The sequence below is a fragment of the Bos taurus genome, chromosome 6 (assembly GCF_002263795.3).
Source record: "Bos taurus isolate L1 Dominette 01449 registration number 42190680 breed Hereford chromosome 6, ARS-UCD2.0, whole genome shotgun sequence".
In the NCBI taxonomy this organism is placed as follows: Eukaryota; Metazoa; Chordata; class Mammalia; order Artiodactyla; family Bovidae; genus Bos; species Bos taurus.
In genome coordinates, this window is record NC_037333.1 from 4,774,793 (window position 1) to 4,788,313 (window position 13,521).

At 36.1% G+C, this 13,521-nt stretch overlaps 1 protein-coding gene across 10 annotated transcripts in view; it reads left to right on the forward strand.

Annotated features, from left to right (window-relative positions):
* PRDM5 (PR/SET domain 5) overlaps positions 1–7,193 on the forward strand; it is a 255,311-nt gene extending 248,118 nt beyond the window's left edge. For 7 of the 10 annotated variants that reach the window (XM_005207569.5, XM_059887583.1, XM_059887585.1 and 4 more), the window contains one exon: positions 2,633–7,193. In XM_005207569.5, the coding sequence (XP_005207626.1) occupies positions 2,633–2,797 (165 nt within the window). In that variant the 3' untranslated portion in view covers positions 2,798–7,193. The remainder of the gene's footprint in view (positions 1–2,632) is intronic. The other 3 variants (XM_015471480.3, XM_059887586.1, NM_001192907.2) reach the window with 2 other exon arrangements.
* The last annotated feature ends 6,328 nt before the right edge of the window (positions 7,194–13,521 follow it).

Here is a 13,521-nt window from a genome sequence, read left to right on the forward strand (position 1 = left end):
GCTATATAAAATATGAATATACTCTTAAACTTTGGGCAAGTAAGTCATTTGTAATACTCCACTTCTGTGAATAATTCCGTGATGAACATCTTATTTGTACATCTTGAACTAAGAGCTCTTCATACAGATAGCACTCCTGGTTCTTTTAAGGCTTGTGAAAATACTAATAATCTCTGTCCAAGATGTTTTGGGGTAAGAGCTTCTCAGTACCATTACACTCCCATCAGCATCATTTTCTGTAATTGTGCATATTCTATTCCCTGTTTTAAAATCATGTTTGGGCATATGTCTGTGTGTTAGTTAATTGGTGCATTTCTTGAAAATCCCGTGAGTTTGTGTTTTCCTTTTTACCCTAATTTCAGTCTTAAAGGGTACTCAGTATTTTATATCACTTATCATAACTTAAGTATTATATCATCTGTCCTTGTATTTTATGCACTTTCATATTCGTGAGTTTTTCCTTTTTATCCCCTGATTTTTACTACATGAAACTACCCAGCTTTGTTTCTTAGAAACTGTTTAAAGGTATGTACTCTGTTTTAAATTATGGCTGTAAAACTTTTTTCACAATAAGACGTGTCATTTCCTAAGCTTGATTGGAAGCATTGTCTTTGTTCTGGAAAATGATTCTATTTGCCTTAAAATCATCTGTATATTACACGGAACTGCTACTCTTGATAGTAGCTGTGTTCCCTCTATCACACATGGTGACCGCTGTGGTTTCTTCTTTCCAATCTGCTGATGATTCTTCTTGACAGAGAAGATGAAAGAGAAGAAAACAGGCACTAACGTTTATTGAGTGTCTGCAATATAGCATCTATTTGCATAGGTTACCTCATTTAACCTTAATTCTGGGAGGTAATGTTCATTGTGATCATTTTATAGCTGACAGAACTGAAGTTAAAAGGCATAACTTGTTCATCAAAACTTCCTTAGTAAGTGTTAGAATCAGATTGAAACTCTGTGAGTTAATTCAACGAATACTTAGTGCTTAGTCTGTAGGCACTGTCTGCCCCTTAAGATACATGAGTGAATAGAACATACGCAGATCCTCTGCCTTCGTGGGCCTGAGGTCAGGATGCCAGGGTAGTTGTAGGTTTAGTGAGGGGCTTTCTTCCTGATTGTGTCCTCACACGGCCTTCCTTGGTGTGTGCAGGCAGAGAGACAGAGAAGAGAATCTGTATCTCTTCCTGATTTTGTGAGGGTGTGAATCCCATCACAGGACTCCATCCTCGTGAGCTCATCTGCACCTCAGAATCGCCCAGTTCCTGCACCTCCGTAATCATCACCTTGAGGATTAGGGCTTTAACTTGGGAGTTTTGAGGGGACACAAGCATTCAACCCACAGCAGACTCTAAAACTTTCTTCCTTTAGATCATCCTAGGCTGCTACTTCTGTATAATGCAAAATACATTGTTGGATTACTCTCTCTCCTTACCACATCGGGGGCTTGCCCTTCTGAATTTCTTGTTGCTATCAACATAAAATCCCCCTTCTCCCATAAAGAGAGAGGTGAATATTTTTATTTGCTTTTGTATTTTCACAAGCTTCACCTCATTCAGAATCTCAGCTTTCATTCCAGTATTTTACAGGCCTTTACCTCTCCCATTGTATTCATTGTATTTTTCATGGAATTTTCACATTATTTAAGTGTGCCTTATTTTACAGTGCATGTGCTTTTGAAGAATTCAAGTAAGTGGAATTTTTGTGAATAGCACCAAACTTTTAGTGAAAACTTGGTGCTATAAAAGATTTCCATTTCATTTTTACTTTTGTATAATTATGGCTTACATCTTCTGGGATAATTTAATATTTTCAATTATTCAGCTGTTTAATGTCGATTGAGCTAGTGACAATGTGGCAGAGATGACATGAAGCAAACATATTAAGTGAAGTATTTTTACTGGAATACTGAGTATGTCAGGATGGTTAAAGCAGTGTTAATCTTTTACTTCACAGATGGGTCCAAATTAATCACTAGTGAGACACATCTTGTGCTTCTTATGCCAAGTTCTAGATAGATGCCCTCTAGACCATAAGACATTTTGTTTAATAAGAGGTTTAATATGAAATCATTAATACACTCCATTATGAAAAGAAAAATACTGTTTCCAGGGAGTTGTTTCTCTAGAGATGTTTAAATATAGTAGGTGGGGGAAGGAGGCATGTTGGTACACAGAAGACACATAATAAATGCAAACACCTCTTGGAGCTGTAATTGTCTTTACTTCTGACCTTGCATGTTAAATTCCATTTATTTCAAGAGCACTTTCTTGTTGTTATGCCTGTCAGCACATATTGATAATAGGAGTTTGCATAATGTATATTGTGTAAGAGTGATTATTGTTGCTTAGTCGCTGAGTCGTGTCCAACTAAGCCTAACCCTCTGGGCTCCTCTGTCTCTGGGATTTCCCAGGCAAGAGTACTGGAGTGGGTTGCCATTTCCTTCTCCAGGGGATCTTCTCAACTCAGGCATCAAACCCAGGTCTCCTGCTTGACAAGCAAATTCTTTACCTGGTAAAGAGATTCTTTACCGGGCGGATTCTTACACCGCTACCTGTGTAAGTGATGAATTTGTGTATTTTCAGATTTTTTTAATATAATATGACTGGTATCTTTGGGTCTTTTCTAGGTTTGTGACTTGGCTTTTAGCCTGAAGAAAATGCTGATCCGACACAAGATGACTCATAATCCCAATCGTCCGCTGGCAGAATGCCAGTTTTGCCATAAGAAGTTTACAAGGAATGACTACCTCAAAGTGCACATGGACAATATCCATGGGGAGGCTGACAGCTAATGGCAGCTGCAAAGGAATTAAGCCATTCAGAAGGGCTCCGGATAGGAAACCCAGGTTTCTCTCACCTGATAAGCGTAGCAGAAGTAGCCAAAACTCACTCACTGGTCTCACAGTTCTTATTTGCCTACCTTTTGAGTCTGTACATACATATGCAAAAAAAGACAAAAAACACTACTTTTATTAAGAAATAGTAAAAATGGAAAAAAATAACTTTATAACCTTCCAAAATACTACTTTTGTTATGTCATATAAAAATGGAAAAGGAGCCATGTCATCTTCTTCTTGGCCAATCTCTCTGTAGTGAGGTTTATTAACATACTCTTTGTCAGGCTTTTTAATTTTATTTTTATCCTTATGTGTGTGTGTGTACGTGCTAGTTATCACAATTGGTTATTACTAATTTAACAGGAAAGGAATTAAGATTTCCAAGATATCATTACAGATAAGGATGAGAGGCAAGAGTTTCCCAAGTCTCAAGTGCAGTAACAGTATAAAACTCGCTGTTTGTGAAACAGGCCAAAAGTTGATGGTCCTTCATAGCTCCTTACAACAGATGAGTTTAAAAAGGTGTTTAAGAACTAAAACATCTACTGAAATTTTCCTTATTTTAGACAATCCTCAGGAAACATCTCCTCATCATTCAGTTGCCAGCATGCATGGCTAGAATACTTATATCAACACAGAAGTGGCCATAACACTTAAATTTGTCCAGGTGATTCTCCTGAGTTTCTACTAGCTACCTTTAGAAATTAACAACAGATGACTAACCGTGGAAACCAAATGGGCTCTCAGTATCTGCTGACTGACGGAGCAGCAGGACGGCAGGTGCATCAGGGTGCTGACCTGGCCCTTCACCCTCTCGTTGCATCGGGGAGCACAGGGCCTGTCCGTGCAGATGCAGCAGTCCTCAAAGCATCTACATCCTGTTTCTCAAGAGACATTTTCCAGAATCTTGGCAGTAGGTGATTCTGAAACACTTTTGAATTACTCTTAATCCTTTATAATTAGGAATCCAGAATAAAAAACACAACCCTGGCAGTTGTTATGACGAAATGATCGCCAATGTTTAAGGGAAATTGAAGCAAGAAGCATAATTTCTTCCTTTAGGTTATATTTCGGTTCAGGACTTGAAAACAACGTACAATGAACAGCTTGTCTTGGGAGAAGATATGATAAAATGTAATAATGTTGTTAAAGTAGCGTAGAAAAATCCCAACCAGCAAAAACTTAAAATGAATCCCAATTCAAGAACTTTTCTATTTGGAACCCATTCAAAAGAGAGAAAGTATAATTTTAAGGAAGTTATTTAATTCTAATCATTTGTGGAGAAAGGTTATCTGAAGACAAAATTCTCTGAAATCAGGAATCTTGTTTTAGAATTATATTTATGCTCAGTTCCAGTTCTAAAAAGAAGCAACGATTCATTATAGATATTTAAACTCTGTGAAAAATACTAAATTTGAAATTCACCAGAGATAATTTTTAAAAATATAAAGCCCTGGATTATAATTTAGAAGATGTCTGAGTATGGCTATATGAAGCATTGGTTCTGAAATTATAGACTATATTTTATACAAATAGATTTTGGTCTTGTTTCTTGCTATGTCATTTGTTTCAGTCGTATATTTTTAGATCTAAAGTGTTTTCATTTTAACATAACAGTGTGCTTAATCTCATTTGAATATAAAAGGACAGCTGTAAAATTTAGTAGATGGTATTATTTAAACATGTTCTGCTCATTCCTTTGGGTGCTGCCTTCTCTGTATGGGATGCTTCATAGCCAATTGTGTGAAACTTGAAGCCAGACCAACTGTGTATCATCTCGATGACTCACAATTTACAGGGCTGCTGAGGAAGTTACCCTGGAAAGCATGTTATCAACATGCTGTGGAGAGGACTGATGACGATTGAAGTGCTGGATGTGATCTGGCCCAAGGTTTGCAGTCAAAAAAGACTTCAGAAAATGGCGTTCAGAGACCTGCTGGTACACCATCCTTTATTTTCAAAGCACTGAAACCAAAACAGACCCTTAAAAAATCATTTCCGTGCTATCACCTTTTATCTGAAAGACGATTATTTATAAAACATTTCAGATATCTTAGAGTTTGTGTCTTAGAACTTTAAAATCACTTAGCAATAACAAAGAGATAAGAATTCATTTCGTTTGATTGAGAAATTAAGAACAGAAATAAGACAGTCATAGAGGAAAAGATCAGGCATGCTGGAGTGCAGGTACTCACTTTAAAGAATCTTCCTCTTAGGCTGCAGAAGGTTACAGCTCCCATACGTTTGTGGGAAGAGGTCAAACTCTTACCCTGAGGTCAAGACTGATGGTCAAAAGTATTTAGTAATACGGGTAGGTTCAGATATACTTTTATAGTTACTATCTTTGTATAGTAACATTTAACATATTTGTATATCTAGAATTTTTCTTCTTGTTTTACAATCACTGGCTTCTGTTTTCTTTTTTTTCCTTGCCTTTTTTATTGGGGGTTGCCGTTGGTGATACAAAACAGTTTGTTAATCATATTTGCAGCATAAAAGTATTCATTGGTGATTCATTTTGGGAGTTACACAAAATAGTTAAAATACTACTTTTCAGAAACATTTTTATGTTTTTTTGTGTGTGTGTATATGCAGAGGGTCACTCTTATGCTTATATTGTACATGCAAATACATTACTTTGTTCAAAACTCTTCAGACTTGTTGCAGCCAAGCAGGATATGAATCACAGAAACTCTTATAATGGTAGTTTGTGCATTCAGTTTTATGGGCTGCTACTCTCTCAAAGCTGGAAGGGAGGGAAAGAGGCTAGGTACTGGAAATACTTTTTCCTTCACAAGCTTAAATGTTACTTGTGAAAACTTGTCTTGGGGTTGTAAATATATGGAGATAGACAGGTAGGAGGAAATGTGCCTATTTAAAACCCTAAAATTTTGTCATTAATAATGAGGTTTACTTGCCTGTACATATATAAATGCAGTATTTGTGAATACAGTAGAACTTTAGTACCATTTTTATTTTATTATAAATCTGTAATCTATATAATCACTACCACAGCTGGAATCAGCATTGTATTTTACGATAGGACAGTTCTACAGTAAAATCAAAATGAACATTTAAAGTTGTTTTTGATGAAAGAAGAAAATATAATTGTCATTACTCCCCGACTCCTGTTTTGCAGTTTTATTTCTAAGCATTTCTAGATCTGGAAAATCTCTATAGTTAAGCCAAGTTGGTTTCAGGGCCACAGAGAGAACACCATCTTTAACTCTCATCTCACTTTTGGTCAAACGTAAACACCATGTGAAAAGAAACATTACTAATAATGAAAAAAACTTGATTTATAATATTATCTCTGAGCATAAATATCCTGATATTCACAAATATAATTTAAAGATGATTAAAGTTACGTCTAATATTTTGCACATTCCTTCTTTTAAAAGTGGTGTTTTATTATTATGGTGGTGTTTCAATCTTGTGAGGTTTCCCTGGTACAAAAAAATTATCATCATCATACTTAGGATTCTCCAAGTAGTTGGCTTAGAAATGATACATTCATTTACCTTTGATGTGTCAGAAGTCATTTAATTAGCTGAGGCTCTAGTTCTTTGGAACTTCCGTAGTGTTAACTACTTTGGGCTCAATATTGTTATCACTGCTGGTAGTTAATTTGTTATATGACAGGAAAAAAATGAACACCGGAGCCTTCAGTCTGGGCCATGTTAGAATAGTCTAGATTTCCTAGGCCCATGGACTGGCACAGAATGCAAAGAGGATCTTATACCAGAATGGTGCTGCTAATCCTGTGTCCAAGTTCGCATTCTCTCTTTAAAGAATGCGTAACACAGTACTAGAAAACAGCATATATAAAAATGTTTCTATTTATTTCACAGCAGGCTTCCTAAACATTTGATATAGTTTTCTAACCCTGCAAGCATTTAAGCAAGTAGAGTAAGTTTTTATGCCACCTTGGCATGTGAGTCAGCAGAAGAAAACTAAGATTTTAGGTACTACTCATATGCTGAACATTGAGAAAGGAGATAAGACCAATGAAACTTGATGATCTAAATTAGTGTGAAGGAGTTAATATTAGAATATCACAGTTCCTAGCAAGTCACTATAGACTTACTAGGAATTACTTAATAATGCATTTGCCTTTGTAAAATCATATAAAAATGAAAGGAATTCCAGCTTGTAGTGGATATCTCATTTTAAAGTTTTGTCTTCTTGGAGAAAAATAATGGTCTTTTCCTTAAAGTAAAGTTCACCTGACATCTTTTATATTATGTTTGACTGGCCTGCCTTTTCCTCCCATTCTTCTACTAGAGACTATTCCTTAAGTGTATGTACATTTTGGATGTGTTTCTAATAAAGGACCTATGGTAAGATTTCACATATTTTATCCTGTCTGAAAATACTGTGCGTCTGTGATCATGAATCTGTCCTGCCTTTCCCAGTCTTACCTAGCCTTCATATGACACAGAGGGCTTTTATTAGACTCTGTACTTAGGGAGAAATTTGTTCTTTACACCTAACGTACGAAATTCATCATCACCAATATGTACAGCTGATTAAAACCTGACATTGTAGACATAATTCAAGACCCTCCTTTGTATGGTTCTCGCTGACCCATGGCAGCTGGTGATGCACAACTTGAAACAAAAGAGATTGCTTAAAAATATTCCTGGGACTTTGATACCATGGACGTAAGTATAACTGCTGAAATCTGAAAGAATACACCACCATTTTTGGGATTTAGTTGTTGGAACAGTATGTCCTTTGTTCGTTCTTTAATATTTGATAATGCAACTCATAAAAAGGGAAGTGCATTGACCTCCAACTTGATATTTGTGTTTCCTGGCTATAGTATTAGCATCTGGAGAGCTGAAACTGTATTTGATGAACAAAAGAAGGTCTGAAATTAACTTTTATGAAATCAAACTGAATAGTTCCTATGCTAAGTAGGAACATAAAAATATGGGAAACAAAATCACATTGAATTGATTCTAAAACCTATTTAAATTGGAAAAATGAGTCTTTTATGGAATATTGCCTTTAGTCATTAGAAATTCTGAAAAATTAAATTTGGGGAAAATTAACTGATCACTTACTTTTGACTGCCTAAATCTAGTTTTACTGTTCAAATGTAGGGAAATCTGCTGTTACTTTCTGGTACTCTCACTTACCTATATAACTGCTTACAGCTCACCTTCTACGTAGCAAATACACCGCTTACTCAAGAAGGTAACATACAGTAAAGCAGCGTCGAGTACACACCATTCGGCATCGCTTCAGCCTCTCCGACTCCTTGCATGTGGAATCCACTCCTTGTGCTCTTTCAGCTGCTGCATGACTTCACGTCGTCTCCAGTTCCGCCTTCCGCTTGGTTCTGAGAGTGACAAGTTGGTGGTGTTCCCAGACTCAAATTATGATATTTAGTGCTCTGGCTATAAAATATGAAATTGGGGCAGACGAATTTAGTTGATTAGGGTATTATTAGACTAAGTATTTGAGTTGAGCCAACTGGCTTTATACTGAGCAAAGCTATTGCTCAGTGTTCTGAGTTACGGATCTCACCCCTAAAAAGCCAAGGGCATGTGGCTTGTTTCAACTTCAGATCCTGAGAGACAGAGAAAGTCATGAGGAATAAAAGAGGAATTCTGCAGGTATGTGCTACAGACTGGAGTATAACAACGCCCTTCTAAAAATGGGTAGGTTGGAATTAAAATCTCAGGTAAGGGTACTACAACTGAAGAACTAAGATGGCTTTCCTAAGGCTTACACGTGATGGAGCTGAGATTAAACCTCCGTCTCTCAACTTCTCTTTCTCTCTCCACGTACTGGACGTCACTCACATCACGCTTAGACAATACCATTCTGAGTCTGAGTTTATGCATATCTAGAGAAGAATGCCATCTTCTAAGTGTCTGTCACAGTAAGTACTCCTTTAAAGGAATGGTTTATAATGTATGTACATACATACGATGGTGCATATTGATAGTGAGCAAGTTAATTAATCAGAAAAATAAGGAAATTATATTTTGGGAAGGGGGACCAAAGTCACTGAATTTGAGATAAGCATTATGTATAGTTAATAATCAGAGACAAATCTATAAAAGCTTATTTAAATATTAATATCATATTTCTACATTTCTTGTGTATATCACATTCTTTATAAATAATGTTTTTGACTAGTTTCCTGGATGGTCTGTTGCAAATGCATACATATCTTGTGGGAATTTAAATACACATACAAGATTGAGCAGTACATAACCAAATTTCATGTTTTAATCAGACAATAAGATAATTATTATAGCCACAAAATATCCTGTACACTCTGCTTTGAGTGAGGAAGTACTTTAACAAAGGTGTAGTGCAAGAAATCACTGAGAATTTAGTTACAAAATATATTTTACCTGAAATTCAAAGCTATGTAAATCCACAATTTTCTCATACTTTAAAGAGGAAAGGGAAAGTGGATAAAGATAGAAAGCATTAAATCTATTTTAGACATGGAAAAAAAAATCCAGAGGTGAAAACAGCTATTTTCCCACTTGAAAGGGAATGATGGGCATAAGAAAAAGGGTGGAAGGATCATAAGTTTGGCAAGATGATAAACTGTAACATCATTTATCAGCTAAATTATGTTCATTTCCTTAGCAGTAAAATGGATTTAATAGTATCTACTGGTTGGTTCTATTATGAGAAATAAGTCAGAAAAAATTCATTTATTTATGCAAAGGATGCCTGGGACATTAACTAGAGTTCAAATTAATCCTACCCCAGTATTCCTCCAAGTTAATGCCTTGTCATCCTATATATGCCTTCAGAAAATTCTAAAATCCCCAACATTCCATCTCCTACTTTGAAGCAAACTTGTCACAAGGCAAGTCAGACAAGTTTTAAATTGTGTATCACTGATGTAATTATGGTGATAGAAGCATTTCATTTAGGAATGTTTTGAAAATTCTTAAGTATTATGTCAATTTAGCATACATACTTCTAGAAATGACCTGTTCTTTTAACCCAAGCATAAAAATAAAATTTTTAATTCCTGGATTATTAGGTGTTTTTTTGTTTTGCTTAAACTACATTTAATCTTCTTTTAACGCACAATCAATGATTTTGGGTTTGTAATTGAACTACCTGCCTCTCCACTAATGAGATAATAGCACCAAAGTGTTCAAAGGGGAACGACTCTATTATATTGTTCATATATTAAATGCCATGAGTGACAGCAAAACGGAGCTCTGCTATAATGTCAAGTAGCAAAAACTGGGTGATTCCATATAAATTTTAGGATTATTTGTTCTAGTTCTGTGAAAAATATTACGGGTAACTTGATAAGGAACGTTAAATCTGTAATTGCTTTGGGTAGTATGGCCATATTAACAATATTCTACCAATTCCAAGAGCATGGGATATCTTACATTTTGTTGAATCATCTTCAGTTTCCTTTACTAATGTTTTATACTTCTCAGCGTTTAAGTCTTTCACATCCTTAGTCAGGTTTATTTCTGACTCTTGTGCATTCTGGGATGTAATGTCCTGAAAATATCAATTAAGTTTAATTGTTCTGTTGTATTATTTAGGGTCTCTGTTGCCTTGTTACTTTGCTGTCTAGAAGACCTGTCCATTGATGTGACTGTGGTGTCAAAGTCTCTACTGTTACAGTATTCCTGTAAATTTCTCGCTTTATGTATTTGGGTGCTCCAGTATTAGAGGCACCTGTGTTGATGAATGTAAACTCCTCTTGTATTGATCCTTTCATCATTTACAGTCTCCTCTAAATTTCTCTATGTCCTTTGTTTTGAAGTCTGCTTATCTGATTCCAAGAATTGCAATCCCCACTTTCTTGTCATTTTTGTTTGCATGCAATATCTTTTTCTGTCCCTCCTGTCACTTTCAATCTGTGTGTCTCCCTTGCACTAAAGTGGGTCTCTTGTAGACTGTTTTTTTAATCAAATTGCCCCCCTTTTTTTTTAGTTTATGTTGGAGTATAGCTGATTAACCGTGTTGTATTAGGTATATAGCAAAGTAATTCAGTTATACATATACATGTATCTATTTCAAATTATTTTCCTAGTTAGCTTATTAAAGAGTATTGAGCAGAGTTTCATGTGCTGTACAGTAGGTGCTTGTTGGTTATCTGTTTTAAATACAGTGGTGTGTACATGTTAGTCCAAACTCACTATCTATCTCTCCCTCCCACCCTTCCTCCCGGGTTAGTATAAGTTCATCCTCTTTGTGAATCTGTTTCTGTTTTGTAAATAAGTTCCATTTGTATCATGTTTTAAGATCTGCATATAAACAATATCATATGATATTTGTCTGTCTAACCTACTTCACTTGGTAGAATGTCCAGGTCCATCCATGTTGCTGCAGATGGAGTTATTTCATTCATTTTTACAACTGTAGACTTTGGCCATCTGACTGGTGTGTAGTTTTGATATGCATTTCTCTATTATTAGTGGGGTTGAGCATCTCCTCATATGGCACATCTCTCTGATTGAAGCACAATCTACTTGGAGAGGGTATGGAGAAAAAGAACCCTCCTACATTGTTGGTGGGAGTGTAAATTGGTAGAGCCACTATGGAGAACAGTATGGAGGTTCCTTAAAAAACTAAAGATAGAGCTACCATATCACCCAGAAATCCCACTACTGGGAAAATACCCTGAGAAAACCATAATTCAAAGACACATGCACCTCCAGCAGTGCTATTTTCAATAACCAGGACACAGAAACAACCTAAATGTCCATCAACAGATGAATGGATAAAGAAAAGGTGGTACATTTATACAATGAAATATTACTCAGCCTTAAAAAAGAATAAAAAATGCCATTTGCAACATGGATGGACCTAGACATTATCATACTAACTAGAAGTAAGACAGAGAAAGCAAATTTCTTATGATGTCACTTACACATGAAATCTAAAAATGTTGATCAACTGGAAAACTGTCTGGTGGTCTGGACTTCCACTTTTACTGCCGAGGGCCTGAGTTCAATCCCTCATTGAATCCCTAAGATCCTGCAAGTTGTATGGTTTGTGCCAAAAAAAAAAAAAATGATACAAATTAACTTATTTACAAAACAGAAATAGTGGTAGACCTTGAAACTTCTGGTTGCCAAAGGGGGAAGGTTATGGGTAAGGATAAGTTAGGAGTTTGGTATTAACATATCCACACTAATATATATAAAATAAATAATCAACAAGGGCCTACTGTATAATACAGGTAACTCAGTGACCTGCGATAGTCTATATGGGAAAAGAACCTGAGAAAGAATATAACTAAATCACATTGCTATACACCTGAAGCTAACATAAAATTGTGGGTCAACTCTATTCTAATACAAAATAAAAATTAAGACAAAATAATAACAGGCAGAGAGAACCAAGTGTCAGAAATGAACTCTACCCCTAGCCAACCCAGCATCCATCTGTGGTCACATGGTTGAGCCGACACAAGTCTAGTAGTAGAACTGCCTCAGACTAACCACAAAACTGTCAGAGGTAATAAACAGCAGTTACTTTGAAAAGATACGCTGTTTCGGGTGGTATGTTACACAGCCGTAGGTAACCAATAATGTGCCCTTGACAATGTTGAGAAGAACCAAAATTATAAAGTTAAGAACAAACGTAGTGTGGTTTTTCCAGAATTTTTATCCACAGGTGAGTGTTTAAGACTTTTGTTTTATTTAAAATTTACAAAAGTGGCTCTACAGCTGGACTGTACCCTAGAGGTTTGTCCTCTAGCTCTGTGTGTGTGCATGCGTGTTTGTGCATGCAATGCAAAGTTTTCTACATAAATGTCATAAGAGAGTTTTAAGTAAGTACAACCATTTTCTTAGGTTCTTATCCCTGGAAAATTGTAATATTCTCAAAATTAATTTCACTAAACAGTATTTCAGAGAACCAAAGGTTTGAAAGTATATTTTAAAACAACTTATGAGACCCAGCCTAAAGTGGTTGGCTGAGAATTTTAATGTCCTTCCCATGTGCTCTATGACTATAGATTTTGCAGCTTGTGAGAATTTTGGTAAGGAGAATTTACCTTGCAGGGTTTAGAAGAGGAAGCCATTAACTGTTCTCACCAAGAGAATTTCAAATGCTGAAGTCAAAATTTTTACTTAATTTAGCAATTAACTAGTAAAGAGGAAGGTCTTCAGGGAGTCACTGACTACTAATATTTAGGTTCCATAGAGAACATAACACAGGGAGTTCTAGAGCACATAGCACTATGGAGTTCCCCTTACCTTGAGCCGAGCTGTTGCACCTGCCTCTAGCCCCATATGCAGAGGACAGCCTTCAGCACAGACTTGTCCAAGATTTCCTGCTGACCTGTCAGCCTGAATACACACAAATTACAGATTTCTGTGATACTCCACTTGATAAGTTTGTATAGTTTCTAAGCAATAACTAATTAGTTTAAACAATAACTAGTGACTGATCTAAAAGGTACTAGCATACTGATTGCAGTTTGGGGGGTCACCTGCACTTTGATGAAGTCAGGAAATCCCCAATGATCTGGTAGCCCTGGAGGTTTGGCCTGTTGGGGAGCTGTAGTGTTCTTGCTCCAGTTGTGTTCCATCTGAACATGGCATTTAACTCTGAAATGGATCAAACTCAGTGCTTATTCTTCTCTTTGTCTACTTACCTTTATATGCGAAAGACCAGGCTGTGACCAAACTGGAAGTTAAGCTAGTTCTGTTTACTTA